Source organism: Miniopterus natalensis, chromosome 1 (assembly GCF_054644295.1).
Source record: "Miniopterus natalensis isolate mMinNat1 chromosome 1, mMinNat1.hap1, whole genome shotgun sequence".
In the NCBI taxonomy this organism is placed as follows: domain Eukaryota; kingdom Metazoa; phylum Chordata; class Mammalia; order Chiroptera; family Miniopteridae; genus Miniopterus; species Miniopterus natalensis.
Genome location: NC_142081.1, coordinates 132,796,452 through 132,813,627, shown reverse-complemented (window position 1 = coordinate 132,813,627; position 17,176 = coordinate 132,796,452). Strand labels below are relative to the sequence as shown.

The window sequence follows — 17,176 nt, the reverse complement described above, 5'->3', positions numbered from 1 at the left end:
TATAGTTTAATATCAGGGAATGGGATATGTCCAACTTTGTTCTTCTTTCTCAAGAACGCTTTTGCTATTCAGGGTCTTTTGTGGTTCCATATAAATTTTAGGATTATTTGTTCTAGTTCTGTGAATAATGCCATTGGTGTTTTGATAGGGGTAGTATTGAATCTGTGGATTGCTCTGGGTAGTATGGACATTTTAACAATCTTAATTCTTCCTGTCCATGAACACAGTATATGCTTCCATTTATTTGTATCTTCTTCAGTTTTGTTCTTCACTGTCTTATAGTTTTATGCTTGATGTTGTCCCAAAGGTCCCATAAACTTTCCTCATTTAAAAAAATTTTTGTTCCCTTTGTTGTTCTGATGGGGTGTTTTCCAATACCTTGTTCTCTGCTTCATCTAACCTGCTGTGGCTTCCCTCTAATGTATTCTTCATTTCAGTTATTGCATTCTTCATTTCTGACTTTTTTTATGGTTTCTAGCTCCTTGTGTAAATTCTCACTGAGTTTACCACTAAGTTCATTGACTATCCTTATAACCATGTTCAACTGCATCTGATAGATTGCTTGCCTCCATTTCACTTAGTTTTTTCTGGAGTTATGGCCTGTTTTTTCATTTGGGAGATGTTCTTTCATTCTCCACTGGTTTTCAGAGCCAGAAGTAATGGGGACTTCTCTTCCTAGCACTAACCATGAGCTGGGGGCCTGGGTTAGGGGTCCCTTGGCTGTGGAGGTCCCCCCTGAGGAGTGAGGGGTCCCAGGCCTCCTCAGCCCATGGTTAGGGGGGCCTGGGACCCCTCACTCCTCAGGGGGGACCTCCACAGCCAAGATATCCCACCCAATTCTTAATCCCCACACACGAGTGTGGGACCAGCCTGTTTCGCATCTCTACCCTTCCTACCAGTCTTGATGTAGCTTCTTTAAATCCTTAGTTATAGGCCTTCTTTTCAGCTAGACTTCAGGTCGTTCTCAAGGGTGGTTTTTCTGTAATTTAGTTGTATTATGATATGGTCATGGGAGGAGGCAAGCACAGCATTTACTTTGCCATCTTGACCGGAAATCTGTTTTTTATTTTATTTTGTTTGGCATCTGTCCTGAGGTTGTCTCTCTGTGTTCTGGGGATATTAAGATGTATTCCGACCTGTACCTACCAGACTCACACATTTCAAACTGAAAGAATTGAGATGGAGCACATCATCAGGTGTGCCTATTCCTACGAATCTTTGAGCTCCTTTGGAGGAGTCTTGACATAGAAAAGGAGGTTATTCTCTCTATTCTCAACTGGGAGAGGTGGGCTAAAGAGTTTACTTCCCTCATAGGTAAAAGGGTCTTCCTCCTATGACTTTTGGGGGCTGCACTCTTCAGGTCCTTTCTGAAGGCCGGGAGCTCTGCTTCCTGCCCCTTCCAGCAGGCAGGCAGTGAGGACTAGAGTCTGAGCAGATCCATCTCTGTTAGGAAAATACAGGAAACTTATACAGTTTCTCCATTAGGAAGCTGCCATAGAGAATTCTTGTGTGGAGCTGTGTTAGGATGATTCTAATTTTCATACAACTGTTTTATTGGTAATTGGCACCTTTGACATCTCAGGGTGTACCACTGAGATGTGTGACTTGGCACTAGGAGTGATCTGGCCTCTGACGTTCTTGGATATGGAGGGGAAAGGGAACAGCTTGCAGACAGAGGCATCTGAACTGAAATCACCCGTCTGGAGATGATGCAATGCTTCTCATGACACCCATCCCCCCACCCTTAAAAAGAAATTCTAGTGAGCAGAAGGGTTTCTTAGTGTCCGCCCTACCTGGGGCTCACTCAGTCCCTGCTCAGACCCACAGTATTTTGCACTGGTGATCAGTATTATCTCATTGAATTGAAATAATTTGGGGTGTCATCATTTCTCCATGACAGATGTATCTGCTATTCTGAAATCCAAAAATGTCTAAATCTGCCAGTTTTTTTCTAAGTCATTTGGGTGACAAACCTTGGTGATGCTGCATGCAATCCTCTCTTGCCCACTCCAGTAACTGTCCCCCAAATGGGTGTCCTGCTCTTGACAGTGCCAGCTCACATATACTATATCATCTGTGGTGCTCAGGATTCCAATTCTGGCACATCTCCCACCCTACGAGTTTGGGGAAGTTATTACGAACCTATATACATATGCCAGTGGTAAGGGATAAATAAATGAACCTTTCTGGCCCTCTTTCCTCATCTGTCTAGTGAAAATCATATTCGCCCTTCCTGCACTTGGAAAGCTTTGAGCACAAGCTGGGCAAATGGGGCTGTGGGACTGCTGGGTGGGGGTGTAATGATGTGTATTCCTTTGACTCCAGGCATAGAATCAGGGGCATAGGGACTCTGAACTGAATTCACTTCTCTAAGACCTTCTCAGAACTGCAGATGTGTTCACATGTTCTGCTGTCTAGGTCCTACCCTGATGGACAGGGTTCCCTTCTACACCACACACCATGGCGCTATTGGCATTTGGAGGGGGTGATGGGAGGGTTTGTGTGTGTGTGTTGGGGGGGGGGTCCTGCGCAGTGCAGGTTGCTTAGAGCATCCCTTCCTCTACCCACAAGGAACCAGGGCCACCCCCTACCTCACAGCAGTGACAGGAATGTCTCCAGACACCGGCCGGTGTCCCTGGGGAGCCAACTCTTCCTCCTTGGAGGCCACTCACTGCCCCAGACCTATTTGGCCTCAAACTTAGGACACGTTTGGTTTGTCTTTAAAAACATCATTTAGTAACTTATCCAACATGTCTGTCCATTTATAATCAAGTTTTTTGTTTGTTTGTTTTTGTTTTTTATATCCTTACCCAAGGATGTGTTTATTGATTTTAAAGAGAGAAGGAGGGAGAGAGAGAGAGAAACACTGATTGGTTCCTCCCATGAGTGCCCTGACCGGGAGATCGAACCCGCAACCTTTTGCTGTAAGGTATGAGACGCTTCAACCAACTGAGCCACCTGGCCAGGGCCATTTATAGACTAGTTTTTAAGTCCACCTAGAGTTTTTAAGGTGACCCACATACCAAAACAGCGAAACAGGTCAGGATTAATTATTGATATGAAGGGGCTTGGGGTTTTTCCTGGAGCAGAAAATGTGTGGGAAGTGTATTGATCGGAAAACATGAGTGTTTCTGCTGGAGTCTGGCACCAGATTTGTTCTGTCTGGCTAGGCACGCAGTGAATCTGGGGCAACATTATGTATGCTGCCTGCAGAGCCCTTGGGACTGTTTAGGGACGGGCGGGGTGGGGTGCGGTTAACCCGTTCTTTCCACTTAACTGAGCCAGTCGTTGATTTGTTTTCCTCTCAGACCAGGACCTTTTCCCCTTAGAAACATACAAGTAAGTGCCTTTAGCTTCTTGCAGACAGTGATGGCAAGTACATCACATGCTTTTGCAAAAGGCTGCACTGGGGCGGCCTGCCCTGGGCCTAGGTGGACCTGACAGACAGGGTGGGAGAGCCCTCAGCTACCGGCTGGCGCTGTCTTGGCTGTAGGAACAGTTGGCTGGTTGTAATTTAGTGTAATGCCTGGTTCAGAATCCCATTAGCTAAAGGTTTTTCTACAGACTAGAAAAATCATTATCATTACAGCTCCGTAGATGTGACTCACAGAAAAGCCTTCCCTCTGTGAAATACCTCTCGACAGCTGGGCGCTGCTCAGGGACCTCGTTTGACAGGGTCAGCAGTGCCACTGCACTCAGTGCATTGGGTAGAAGAAAGGGTAGAAACAACGTCAGTCACTTTCAGCAGCTGCTCTTTTTGGGGTTAAAATAAGGCATCCTGCATGTTAGAGAGTCAGGACTTCCCACTGTTAAAGGGTAAGGGCATTAGAAGAGCCTCAGGGGGTAGTAGTCTGGTTTTCACAGGCTGCTCCAGGTGCCCAGGGCCTCGCTCAGTGAGCCAGTGGCTTTCTTGCTGGGGCTCTCCGAAGACTGCTTTGCCTTCTTCCTTTCTCTCTCCCTCTCGCTCTCCCTTCTCTCTCCCTCTCTCTCCCCCCCCCTCCCTTTTCCCTCCCTTCCTTTGTTGCAAGCTTGAATGACCACACTTAATCCAGGCTGCGCTGGGCTGGGACCCTGAGCCGCATGGCCTGACTTAACACACTAATAAATAAGCTTTAATTGTCAGTTAACAGATTGGTATCATTTCCCCCTTCCTAACAGAAACCGTCTGTTTGCCATTTGGCTCATTACTTTTCTTCTCAGATATGAGGAACCACCTGCTGTCACAGTTTTTATTGTTATTTTATTTACTTTATTTTTAATCTTTACCCGAGGATATGTTTTTTATTGATTTTAGAGAGAGAGGAAGGGAGAGGGAGGGAGAGAGAGAGAAATAGAAAGACATCCATGTGAGAGGGAAGCACCTATCAGTTGCCCCCCATAGGCACCCCACCAGGAATGAAACACGCAGCCTCGGTTTGCGCCCAGGCCGGGAACTGAGCCTGCAACCTTTCAGTATACAAACAATGATCCAATTAACCGAGCCACACCGGCGAGGGCTGCTGTCGCAGCTATTGAAGTGAGAAATGTTATATTGTGTCCAAACAAAAAAGCAGCAACAGGAAAAACCTCAGCCTTTTCCAAGAAGGGCAGCACTGGGAGACTCATGTCAGGCACTTCTCCCTGTGGGTGCTGCGGATCCGGGTTCCACCTGTGTCTTGGACCATGCGGGCAGAGACGGGTGCTGATGTTCCCTGAAGGGACTGAGAACAGGGACTGAGAATGTCAGTGCTGAAGTTTGGGGATTCATCTGGTGTTGCCATTCTTTTCTCACCCCTCCTATCACCATCTTCACCTCCCTCAACAGTTCCCTGAAGGCCAAGCTAGGTGACAAGCATCACACTGTCTCCTCTCCTGGAGGTTTTACACATAACTGTTTCTGCATTTTAACTTCCTTACAGGCAAAGCTACTTAACCACCAAATGTCTGTCTAAAAATAGGCACAGTGATGCTCCAGTGTCCAGTTCAGTGTCTCTCTGGCAACTGAAGGGTAGATGTTTATGCTAAATTCCACCAGGCCCGGGCCCACCCTGGCCATGCACGCACAGGACAAGGTGGGTTGAGTGTCCTAAGCTAATTCATGAAAGGCAGGTGACCTCGGTCCCTGCATTCCCTCCCTTTCCATGGGGATGTTGGCTGATGCACACCTGGAACAATGAACACTATCAATGACAGCGCAAAGCTCCCAGCTAGACACTTCCTGTGGGATCTGTGGCCTGGTCCTCACACCATCAGCACGGTGCTCTTGACTTCAGACTATATCTAGTGACTGTCAACATGTTAGTGTTCAAATTGCAGAAGTGATCATCTCCCTCCCCTGCCTGTGCCTGCCCCCCCCCCCCCCCCCCCCCCCCCCCCCCCCCCCCCCCCCGCCTTATCCCCATGGGGCTGATTAAGTACTTTACTGTGAGGTGACTGGGGACTGGCTCCATCCTGCTGTGGCTTTCAGTTTTATGACTTCCCTGCCATTGTGCATTGTTAGCTGTAGATTCAAGAAAACCAGGAATGCCAGCAGGATAGATAAGACATGTCTGTTTATTCCCATGTTTCCACAAGCATAGGGAAGTGCTAACAAGTTCTAACCTGTTCTAGGATTTTGGAGTTGATGAATCTCACCAAGGACAAATCCAAAGGCTATACAGCCATCTTCCCTGAAGTCATGAAATCAATGACCAGAGCGTTCATTCCCTTAGAACCTGGTGGGATTCCGTAGGCTCTGGGTGGGGAGAGAGGAATTGTGTGATCGGAGGTTCCACATATGAGTCTCCTGTGGACAAAGTGAACTCATAAATCCTAAACTTTGAAAATGGAGAACCTTGGCCCGCTTCGTTTTTACGCACACCTAGTTGTGCAAGGTGGCATTTACTGCATCTGACACTTGAGAGTGGTTCAGAACCAACCTCTCCACATGCTTGCTCTCAAGTTCTATAAGTGAAATACTGCAGTTTATTAAGGAATAAACCAGGAAAACCTTATTCCTACAGGAAACAAAAATACATATATACTTAGAAGCAGCAAAACCCCTGGAGAAGTCTCTGAATGCTGGTGATAACAATATCTAGAAAATAATTGTGGTGGTTGGAGTATTTGCCATTTAAACAGTGAGTTATTGCCTGGAGAATGCAGGAAATATGATTTGGAAAAAACACTGCAGAGATGACAAGACATGTGGACGCCTAGAACAGACACGTCCTGAAGGGGAAAAAAAATCTCTGCAGTAGCATGAGGCTGTAGCTTCCCTCTGGGCCTTCAATTCAAAAAACAAACAACACACAGGTCTCTTATAAGAGAACGCCACCCACAGATGGACAAGCTCTTTTTTAGAATGGATTTAACAGGTGTCTGAAAACACAAGTCAAAGTGAACACAGTGTGATCAAATGACTCCATTTAAAAAATTCTGTGGGACAATGGATTTGATACATCTGGCTAAGGGGCACTTGGGTTCATCCTATGCATTAGGACCAATAAGAAACGTAGTGTTACTTTAGCTCAAATACTAAGCGTGGCTTTAAAATTTTTATGGTTTGTTTTTCTTACGTGAGTCATAGATCTGACTCTGAAGGCAAATTCCACAGAATTTTAGAAGATGCCTTGGGCTCTGGCCGTGTTGGAATCAGTGTTCAGCCTTCCAAGGAGGCTTCACTAGAGGAAGCTTACCTGAATTGTATAAATGACGGTACATTTGGGTAAAATCAGTTTTCCTAATTCAGTAACATCTTCCTCATAAAAAAACTGCCCCAAACTGCGGCTGGTAGTTATTTTTCAAATGTTACGTGAGTTGAACGGCTTTGCCAATGGAAGGTGAGTCATTTCCCCAGCCTGGCCCCGTGTGCAGGAAGGAGGGCGCTGCCTGCAGTCATCAGGAAGCCCGCCTTCTCCTCCTGGATCGCTTGCTTTGCCACACGTGTCTGTGCCACACGAAATAATCAAATATGTCTGGGGAACATTTTACTTTTGTTATGGTCTGTGAAACTGTTTTCCATGTTCTAACTCTGAAAACAAAAAGGATTTCTAAATGTTTTCTACTGAACCAGTATTTCACTTCTGAGGCATAAGAAGGGGAAGAGGTTTTGCCACTCCCAGGGTGGCATGTGCTAAGCGTCAGCCCGTCCGTTGGCGTCTGACAGGGAGCACGTGTCCCAGGATAATCTGGAAGCTGATTCCGGCAGCCTGCCCAGGCTCAGGATCGTCAGCAACATGTGTCATCCCTGTAGGCTCTCTTCCTTTATCTGCTTAGTTACCTAAAACGTGATTAGCTACCTAACACGTGAACGTAGAGAAACTGCCGCAGTGGCTGTTGGCGTGGGCTGGGAGGTCTCCCCTCTCTCTTCTGTCAGAGCCTGCGGTTTGTACAGTTAGTTGGTTTTCCTTCCTCTCTGCCCAGGAACATCTGGTTGATTCCTGCTGTTCTGGCCTAATTAATGGTAATAGTTTCTCTCCTCAGAAGTACACAGGTTTGGGCGATAAAACATCATCCCTCTCTGAGGGCTTGTTTCAGCGCAGGGGTTGAGCATCTGAAACTTGGACCTGGGCCACAGGCCCGCTCACGTGTGCCTCCCTGCCTCCCAAGCTTCACGGCAGCGAGGCCAGCAGTCGGCACTGCCCCGGAGCGCAGTCTCTTCCTAATGGTCTCCTGCCTTCAGAATGGCGTGCTGTGCAGTGCTGCAGTGACAGGCACTCTTAACAGAGACCTGGGAGTGTGGGGGTGACAGAAGCAATTCAAATGGCAGCCCTAAGACTAGATATTCTGCCCCCCTCGCCACCCCGTCTCTCTCTCTCTCTCAATTTTCTATATATCATCTATCTCACCTATTATCTGTCCATTCATCATCTGTCATATGTTTATTATCTATTCATCCCTCATCTATCTATCTCTCTGTCATCTAGGTATCTGTCCATCATCTATCATCCATCATTCACCTATCAACCATCTATTATCTATCTACCTATCTATCTGTCTGTCTATCGATCATCTATTTTTAATATTCTGTTGAAATAAGACCCCTGGGCATCACTCAGAAGGAGAAGGGAGCTTGGATTTGCATTTGGTCCTGGAGCAGCCTCAGTTCCTGAGGTCACTCACATACCAGGAGGCAGCATAAATAGTGGCTCTGATAAGTGCTCCCCTCCCAGAGGGGCCTGGGTCCAGTCACAGTCTTGCTTATCACCACGCCGTCCACAGTGACAGCCACACTGTCTCCATGCTTTAAATAGGTAGACTAAAACTGCGCACAGTGAGGCTTACACAAAAAGGGGGATGGGAGCAGAGAGCTAGAAGAGAGCCTTAAAGTTGGAAGAGGTGTGTTTGGAAGAAACTCCATGGCTGCTTCTTGCAGATAGCGGGCGGGCTGTGGGCCACCTGAACTAGCCTGTTCTGGGGGCTGGGGGCAGCAGGGCCAGCAGGGGCCAGGGGCCAGGGGCCCGGGCCTCAGTCACCACAGCCTGCAGAGACACCTGCCGCTCCAAGGCAAACCTGCTCCCAACTTCTCTTTGTTCTGTGTCATTTCATGCTGGTTTTCCTTTTCCTGTTTGTCACATGTATGACATATGTGTATATATAACACTAGACTGTGGACACATGCACATACATATATGTATGTATTAGAATGTATTTTTATATAGAATACAATATATTATCTAATAATATGTGATAATGCATAATTATAATATACATTAATAATTATATATTATAATTCTATATTATACATGCATAATTAATAAACATAATTATATATTTTATACTATATAACATAAATGTGATTACATATATGTGCATGTGTATAATAAAGTGTTATATATAATATAGAGTATTTCATCATAAATATCATAATATACTAATATATTAATAGGAATTTTACATGTATAAGTATACAAATTAATCATCTAGATGCCTGCACTATTAATTTATGCACAAGGCTCTATACTCAATGGGCACTTATTCCTTTTTTTTGTTAATTCTCACCTGAGGATATTTTTTCCAATGATTTTTTTTAGAGAGAGTGGAAGGGAGGGAAGGGGTAAGAGAGAGAGAAACATCACTGTGAGAGAGACACATCAATTGGTTGCCTCTCGCACACCGGGGAACAAACCTGCAACCTAGGTACCTGCCCTTGACTGCGAATCAAACCCGCCACCCTTCAGTCTGCAGACCGACACTAACCACTATGGATGCCAGCCAGGGCTCTTTATTTCTTTTTTATTTCCTCTTGGCTTTCACCAGGTAGGGGACCTGAATTCACAATAATAGGCTATTATGATAAGCCTTACTAAATGGTTAAGGCCTATTCCTTTTTTTTTTTCTTTTTTTCTTTTAATGTCTTTATTGATTTCAGGGAGAGGGAGAGAGATAGAAACATCAATGATGAGTCATTGATCGGCTGCCTCCTGCACACCCCCCACTTGGGATCAAGCCCGCAACTGTTGCGGTCATGTGCCCTGACAGAGTTAAACCACAATCTCCTGGATTATAGGTCAATGCTCAACTGCTGAGCCACTCTGGCTGGGTGGCCTATTTCTTTTTAAGGGTAAATGTCTTGGAAAGTGAGTCATCTAGATAAAGATGCAAATGAACATTTTTGTATTTCTCAATCTTGTATATTCTGTGGGTAAAAGAGAGATGCATTTAGAGTTGAAAGGTGATTATTTTGGGGTTCCAGGCAAAAGTGTGCACTTCTACCCTAATTTGCTCATAGTCTCCCTTTGGTGTAGTAAGATGTCACCAATCAGAAGGAAGGAGGCTGAAATATTGGGGTAATATTCAGCAGTGCTCGTAAGTAATATTTTATATATATCAAAAGCAGTGTGGATTTGCCTGGGCAGATGGAGGCCCTGACAGGAGTGTTTCATGTTGTGTGTGATTGACACCATGTACGTCTGTGTTCAACGACAAATAGTTTTAGGGTAAGTGTGTCCCTTTTCAATCGCTCGGGCACCATTAGGCAACAGGCAAACCTTGTATTCCCCACAGTGCTCTGGACGAGTCTGGGTCGACATTTCAACTCTTAGAGATTAAATTCAAGGGCTCCCCCCCCCCCCATGGCTACTGTGAGTGGCACTCGTCTGGACTGTACCTGCAACCGCTGGGCTCCTAGGCACTTAGCTTCATCGTCACTTATATTTACATTTCAAGTAGTTTAGGATCAATTAATTCCACAACAACATTTACCCAGTTTTAAAAAGGTTTTGATTCTCTCCCCAGGGCTACCAAGGCATGGTGGACGGTGGCAACAATATCGTGGAAGCAGACTGGGAAAGTGTCTCAAGCATCCTGCAAGTGGTAGGTGCTGAATTCAGTAGATTGTTTATCTATGTAAGTAACTCCCTTAGTTTGAAACCTTTGGTCCTTATGCTCCTGGTCAGACTTAAAACAAATTTGTGTGCTGCCTGGCCTTATTTTTACCTGCTCAACGGGAAAGAAAACATTCTTAATGTGTCTTTTAATTAAATTTTGTAAAAACACTTTACATCATGCAACTGGAGGAATTATCCTTGCAATTAAAAGTTAGGCATAGTAGTTAGCGTTCCTCGTGGTACTTGCAGCAGATTTGGGGTTTTTACAGCAGATTCGTGTTGAGGCAGCTTTGGTTTGTTGGTGCTGTGTGTTCAGAGGCAAATATATGTGCCTGTTGGGTTTTCTTGAGTTCTTTATTGTCAGGGTATCACAGCCTGGGAGAGGCCCCAGCCAGTGGCTCTGAGGGCCGTGGATTCAGAGTGCACACAGCCCCTGGCATGGCCTGGCCTACTCCACATGGCGTGGAATTCCTTGGCATGCCCAAGGATGGGGTCATCAGCACTTCAGGCAAAGAAACAGCTGCTTACTTTGAATTTAAAAGACACCTGCCTGGTTTTTTATGTTTATATTTCATTATGCCTGATAAATTTCCAGAACACTATATAGGTTAGCAAAGGCTCCAAGCAGTTGAGAAATGGAGAGATCACGTGGAAACGATGGGCTTGGTGAAATGCTCCTGTGGCTTTACCTTTTATAGTATATGTATCAGTCTGTGACTCTTGTTGAGTACTTTTTAATAGAAAGAACCAAATGGGTACATTCCCGTGAAGGTGCTAGTACAATGGATGAATGGATGAAAAAATTATGAAAAAATATATGAAAAATAAATGGGGTATTACTTAGCCATATAAAAGAAGGAACTCCTGCTGTATGGGACAGCATGGATGGATCTTGAGGGCATTATGTTAAGTCAGACAGAGAAGGAAAATACTGTATCATCTCACTTATACATGAGATCTAAAATACTGAACTCACAGAAGCGAAGAATAAATTGGTGTTTGTCAGGGGTTGGAGGGTCAGGGAGATGGGAAGATGATGGCCAAAGGTCCAAACTTTCAGTTATAAGATGAATACATTCTGGGGTCGCATGTACAGCATTGAAATGTATTAAGACAATAGATCTCAAGTGTTCGTCTCACAGCACACAAACAAGAGGTAACTATGCAGGTGAGGGATGTTTTACCTGATTGTGGTAATTATTTCACAGTGTGTACATATATTAAGTCATCATGTCACACACCTTAAAAATATTAACAATGCTGTATTACATACTTGAAGATACAAAGAGGCTAAATCTTAAAAGTTCTCACCACAAAAAAGAAAGGTAATTATGCAAATTGATAGATGTATAAATCAGTCTTATTGTGGTAACGATTTAACGGTACATGCATGTGTCAACTCATCACGTTGTGCCCCTTAAGCTGACACAATGTTTATGTCAGTTATATCTCAGTAATGCTGGGGGGATGATAGCGGGCTGTATGTATTAATACCCATTGCAGATTCTAAAGCCTACGCGTAGACCTTCGCTGTTTCTCCTGGAAAGAGACTGAAGGAAAGTTTGACACCCATCAGTACTTAGGTAGAGTGATATTTGCAAAAAATCAGGCAATATTGTCTGAATTCCAGATAGCAGAGAGCATGTCCTTCCTGCCATTGTGATTGTGCAGAAGACAGGAGATACAGAGTGGCTGTCGTGTGTGTGTGCGTGTACACTGCCTGCTTCTCTGCACCTTAGGCAATCCTGGCTTTTTCCGTGAGGCCCTGGCCGTATTACCTCCTCACCATGTATCTGCTGCTGACTTAACTTCTGGTTGTTAGAAATCACATGACCATCTAGTTGCTCTAGGTGAAATCAAAGTCTAGAGAACCAGCTTCCCTTTGCTCTGCACCCTGCACCTGCCACCCAGGCTCACCTGTGCTGGACCAAGTCATGATGTCCCAGTCATATTGACAATTATTACACGGGGTCACTGTTAATGGGTGACTCCATGAAGTGAACGTACATTTGAAGGATCGCATGGAAATTCCAGTTTTATATATGCATCCCTGACGTATGTGAGGGAACCCTGCATTTTTTTAAATAAACTAAGAATTCTCCATTTCTGAAGCACCAAGTGGTAAAGCTCCGGACTTATCTCTCTGGAAGCTGGGATGACCCAACTTAAGTTTTTTAAAGATTTGGCCTTTAAGAAGTGTTAGGACTGGGGAGATGTAGTTGAAAAATAAATCTGTTTGGTTCACAGATTCCTGTTTTGCCTGCATATATGCTGAGCTCTGAGTAACAGAAGGGGAGCCTTATTGCCTGGGGCCACTGGACACGGCTCTTCTCTGACCTAGGCTGATGACAGGCTGGGCCTGTCTTAGGCTCAGGGAACACAGGATCCATCTGCCCCATGCTGCACAGTCTCTGGGGTGGCTGTCAGCACCTCACAAACTCTTGTCTGCATGTTTAGCTGACGTTGATCCTTGCTTCCATACCCTACTTGACTTCCCCTGGGCATGGAGCCAGTCTCTCTATCCATTGAATTCCAGGAAGGAGCTAAAAATGGAAAACTACCAACTTTCCCAGTGGACTGACTCCAGATTAAAAGGAGGAAAACCTGATTTTGGGAAGTTCTGTGTCTGCACCAGCACTCACGTGTGCCCACCTGTCCGGCTTTCTGCGCAGTTCTTAGGAGGTAGATAAACAGGATTTCATTCTTTTTTCAGGGCGGGACCATCATTGGCAGCGCCCGGTGCAAGGTCTTCCGTACCCGGGAAGGCCGCCTGAAAGCCGCGCTCAACCTGGTGCAGCGTGGCATCACCAACGTGTGCGTGATCGGCGGGGATGGAAGCCTCACCGGGGCCAACCTGTTCCGGGAGGAGTGGAGCGGGCTGCTGGAGGAGCTGGCCCAGAACGGTGAGTCTGGGCCCGGCTGCGCCGCTCTCCTGGCTTTGCTCCCCACTTTCATCTTCTCTTCCCTGCAGAGAGCTTTGGCCTCACAGGCACTGCCTGTTTAGCTGTCGAGAGGTTTCCATGGGGCAGGTCTACAGTCACTGCCTCAGGACTTACATTGGACCTCAAATAATAACAATAATAAGAATAATATTTAGTTCACTGTACTGTGGTAAAAGTGTTGTTACATAATTGCAATTTAATACAAAGTATGACCAGAGGAGTCATATTGCTGGAGCTAATAGCCACTTCATGGAAGGTGTAAACTTGCCCTGAAGCGAGTGGCCGTCAAATGCTAGCGGCAGGGGCCTCACAGCATCTCCTGCCCACCATCAACTGCCCTCTGGCCTGATGTGGGCTGGGTGGTGACACTGAAGAGGAATAGCCGCCTAAGTCCCTGCCTGGGCTGCCCCCAACCTTGGCCACTCTGACTGGGTTTAGGCAGATCTGCATACTATGTCAGTCTTTCCTAAGAGCGCTTAGTGACACGACTGACAGACTAGCTCCCGTGGGTCTATAAGAAATCAATATGATGGTTGTATGATACTCTTAAGTTCTTAATTCTGTGATTTCCTCAATAAGAGCCACGCTGTTCTCCCTGGCCATTACCAGACAGAAGTCAGATTTTACCCACTGACTGCACTGTGCAGACCCTGACCCCTGTGATTTTTGCAGTCCATGCTCTTATTTATTTTAGCTCCCACCTTGTCATCACCTCCGCCGTGTCTGGCATTTATTTTCATAAGTGTAGAGAATTAGCTTGTGGAGAGTTCCAAGAAAACAAAACAATAGATAGAAAACACTTTCAGAGTTGAGTCAAGGGTTTCTGTACCCATGGCCGGCCTGTCTCCCACTTCACGTGTCCGTGGGATCCACGGGCTGCCCCCAGTGACGGCCCGTGTGGCTGTGTCGCTCGCAGGCCAGATCAGCAAGGAGGATGTACAGAAGCACAGCTACCTCAACGTCGTGGGGATGGTGGGCTCCATCGACAACGACTTCTGCGGGACAGACATGACCATCGGCACTGACTCGGCTCTGCACCGGATCATGGAAGTCATCGATGCCATCATGACGACGGCCCAGAGGTAGACGGAGGCGCCGGTGGGCGGGCAGGCGGCATGGGGCACACAGCATGCTGTGGTGAGATGCTCATGCTGGCCCTGGAAGGTTCCACAGAGGCTGTTCGGGTGCAGCTCTTGTCACTTGTGTATTAGAAACAGTGCAAGGAAATTGCTCTCAGGGTCACTTTTTACTTTCAGTGTTATGAAGTTACTTCCCTCCCTCCCCCATTATAGAAGAAAAACCTCTTCATTGAAGAGAATTTAGGAGACAAAAATCATCATTGTCCTAAGTCCTGCCCAGAGTTCTCCTGCAGGAAGAGCGGAAAGTACAAGTGTGTGTGACTGTGGCCACAGCCCTTGTTAGAGATGTGGGGAAGTGTCCCCGTCCCCGACTGTTCCGTTTCTAACCTGCCCTGCACCCAATTTTGGATAAGCTTGCAAAATATGGAACTAGAAACTGAGCTTGGTGCCCAAGCCCCTTTACTCACAAGTCTGAAACACTCTTGCAATAGCGTTTGGTTCTGGAGAAAACGAGTCCCTTTTCGGAAGCTGGGTCCTGCTGTAATTATGGAGCAGCCTCTCCCTCTGACTTGGCTGTGGCAGCACTTGTCTCTGTGTATCCCACACTCTTCCCAGCCATGGTAAGTGGATGTCTCCTTTGTCTCTCGCAGCCACCAGAGGACCTTCGTTCTCGAGGTTATGGGGAGACACTGCGGGTATGTATGTGCAGACGTGATTTGGGTGGAAAGGACCCTCACACCCCCCCTGGAGAGCCCTGCACCCCAGTGCAAATGCTCCAGGAGGGGTTCACCAGGGGCCAGAGGCTCCCACATAGGCTCGGTGTTCTGTCTGCCCTGCTGTCCCTGAGCTCTGGGTGCCTGGCGGCAACCTGACGGGATCCTTGCTATTTCCACGTAGGTACCTAGCCCTGGTGAGCGCCCTGGCCTGTGGGGCCGACTGGGTGTTCCTTCCAGAATCTCCGCCAGAAGAGGGTTGGCAGGAGGCGATGTGCGTGAAGCTGTCAGAGGTAACTCATTCTCTGCTTCCCCGCTGGCCCTGCGCCGGCCATGCCCAGTGAGCACCTTTAGGGTTTTCAGTTTGGACAGTTTTAGACAGGTGGAAGCTGTCGGGATTCTAAAGTGAATTTGAGCTGGGTGCGTAGGACTGGCATACTGACTGCTCACATGGGGCCTTCTTCCCAATTCTGCAAAGAGGCGATAGAGAAGCAGCGGCAGCCCCTCTGTTTTTCATGCAAAGCACCAGTTAGTTTTACGTGGGGGGGGGGTACCATGAGATTGCAGCTACTGAAAGATACCAGTGTTGGGGAGAAAGTCTGTTTCCTGTTTTATCTCCACATAACAGTGGGAAGGCCTGTGTTCTGACTCTAATCTGAATCTCCCACCACCTTAACACCTGTTACCGTGGTTCTCTCAGCTGTGTGTCCCCACTGCCCTGGGCTGGACATCAGGTTGGGAATTACTCCAAAGCAGGCTTTTCCCTCCTGTCTGTAGTTGGGTGTGTTTCACACTGTAGATTATTTGTGTAAGGCAGATCTAATTAAGGCACGTGAGGCCTCACTTAAAACGACAGCTTTCGGGACAGAAATCCCAGCATGTGGGGAGAATTTCCCAGGCTTTATTTTACAACCCTCTTATCACTCGTGTACAGGTGACGAATGTGAGCCTATGGCATAGACTAATTACAGTTGTAGACAGCAAATGCATAAGCCCCGCCCACAGTGAGGACACAGGGGCAGTAAGACCTTGCCGTCACCTTCACGGTAACAGATTCAAAGACAGGAATTCAAGCAAAGTACCAGATAAGCTTTGCTGACTCAAACACTACATAAACTACCAGCTGAGCTGCACCTTTGCTTGGAAGAGTCGGGCCCCTGTTTGAAGGTGGAGCTCTTAGCCGGAAATAGACCAGTGGTGACAGGGAATGTCCAAAGTACGAATGCTAGCATGGAAGTGATAAATGAGTCCACTGTTTCTCCGTCTGACCTGAGCACATGGTGGCATTCTCTGCCAGCCAGCCGGTACTGGGAGATACGTGGCCAGCTGCGTGAGAGGAGGGTGGCACTCCTAGATGGGTACTTCTGTGCTGCTGGGGACGTCCATTTAATTACCATCACACAGGACATTGCAAAGGGCCGCAAGCCCCAAGAGGCCGTGCGTGTCTCGGGCAGCTTTCCTCTGCCCTGACAGTCCCTGGCCTGGCTCTGGATGATACTGTCATAGGCCAAGTACTGACGGCTGCTTTTGGGGACAGGGAAACACACCCTCCCTGTAGGCCGGAGGTCATGCTGAGGCTGCGGGGCTGAGGCGTCAGTAAGGGATTGGGCACAGATTTTAGGTTTGCCCATTATTTCTTAACTGTGTGGTCTTGTCTGCAAGCTCCTCGAGTTTCAGTGCAGCGCAGACTTTATAAGCTGCACTGCCAGCCAAGCATGAGTTAGAACGTGCTGGCCCCCTGAGTGCTCGCCTGTGTGTGAAAACACTTGATATTGTTATATCTGCAGTTCATTTTTGTTGGTTGATAATGTAGCACCAGGAGGATTTTTCCAAATGTCTTTCTGGATAAATTAGCCCAGGATGCAGGCCACAGGGTGCCCCCATCCTGGGCATTTCAGTATAGGATTGGGAAAGACTGTGAGATCAGAAGGCCTGGGGTTGGATCCTGGCCCTGCCACCCCCAGGAGGACATCGGGCACCTTGCCTTCCCGTGGTTATAACGTGGGGAATGTGCTGCTCCTTAGCAGTTTTGTGACGAGTGAGTGAGTGAATGAGTCCGTCCAGATGGTGAGCCAGCAGGTGTCCAGTGACCTGTGTGGACAAGGCTGTCTCCCCGCATAAGTGTGCAGACGATTCTGTTATTTCTCACCGCC

At 47.0% G+C, this 17,176-nt stretch overlaps 1 protein-coding gene across 2 annotated transcripts in view; it reads left to right on the top strand.

The window, feature by feature from the left end:
- PFKP (phosphofructokinase, platelet) overlaps positions 1 to 17,176 on the top strand; it is a 62,016-nt gene that overhangs the window by 17,000 nt on the left and 27,840 nt on the right. The window contains exons 3-7 of one of the 2 annotated variants that reach the window (XM_087826004.1): positions 10,198 to 10,275; positions 13,003 to 13,192; positions 14,148 to 14,313; positions 14,961 to 15,005; positions 15,208 to 15,316. In XM_087826004.1, coding sequence (XP_087682130.1) covers positions 10,198 to 10,275; positions 13,003 to 13,192; positions 14,148 to 14,313; positions 14,961 to 15,005; positions 15,208 to 15,316 — 588 coding nt within the window. Of the gene's footprint in view, positions 1 to 10,197; positions 10,276 to 13,002; positions 13,193 to 14,147; positions 14,314 to 14,960; positions 15,006 to 15,207; positions 15,317 to 17,176 lie in introns of those variants that run through there. The other variant, XM_087826007.1, reaches the window with a different exon arrangement.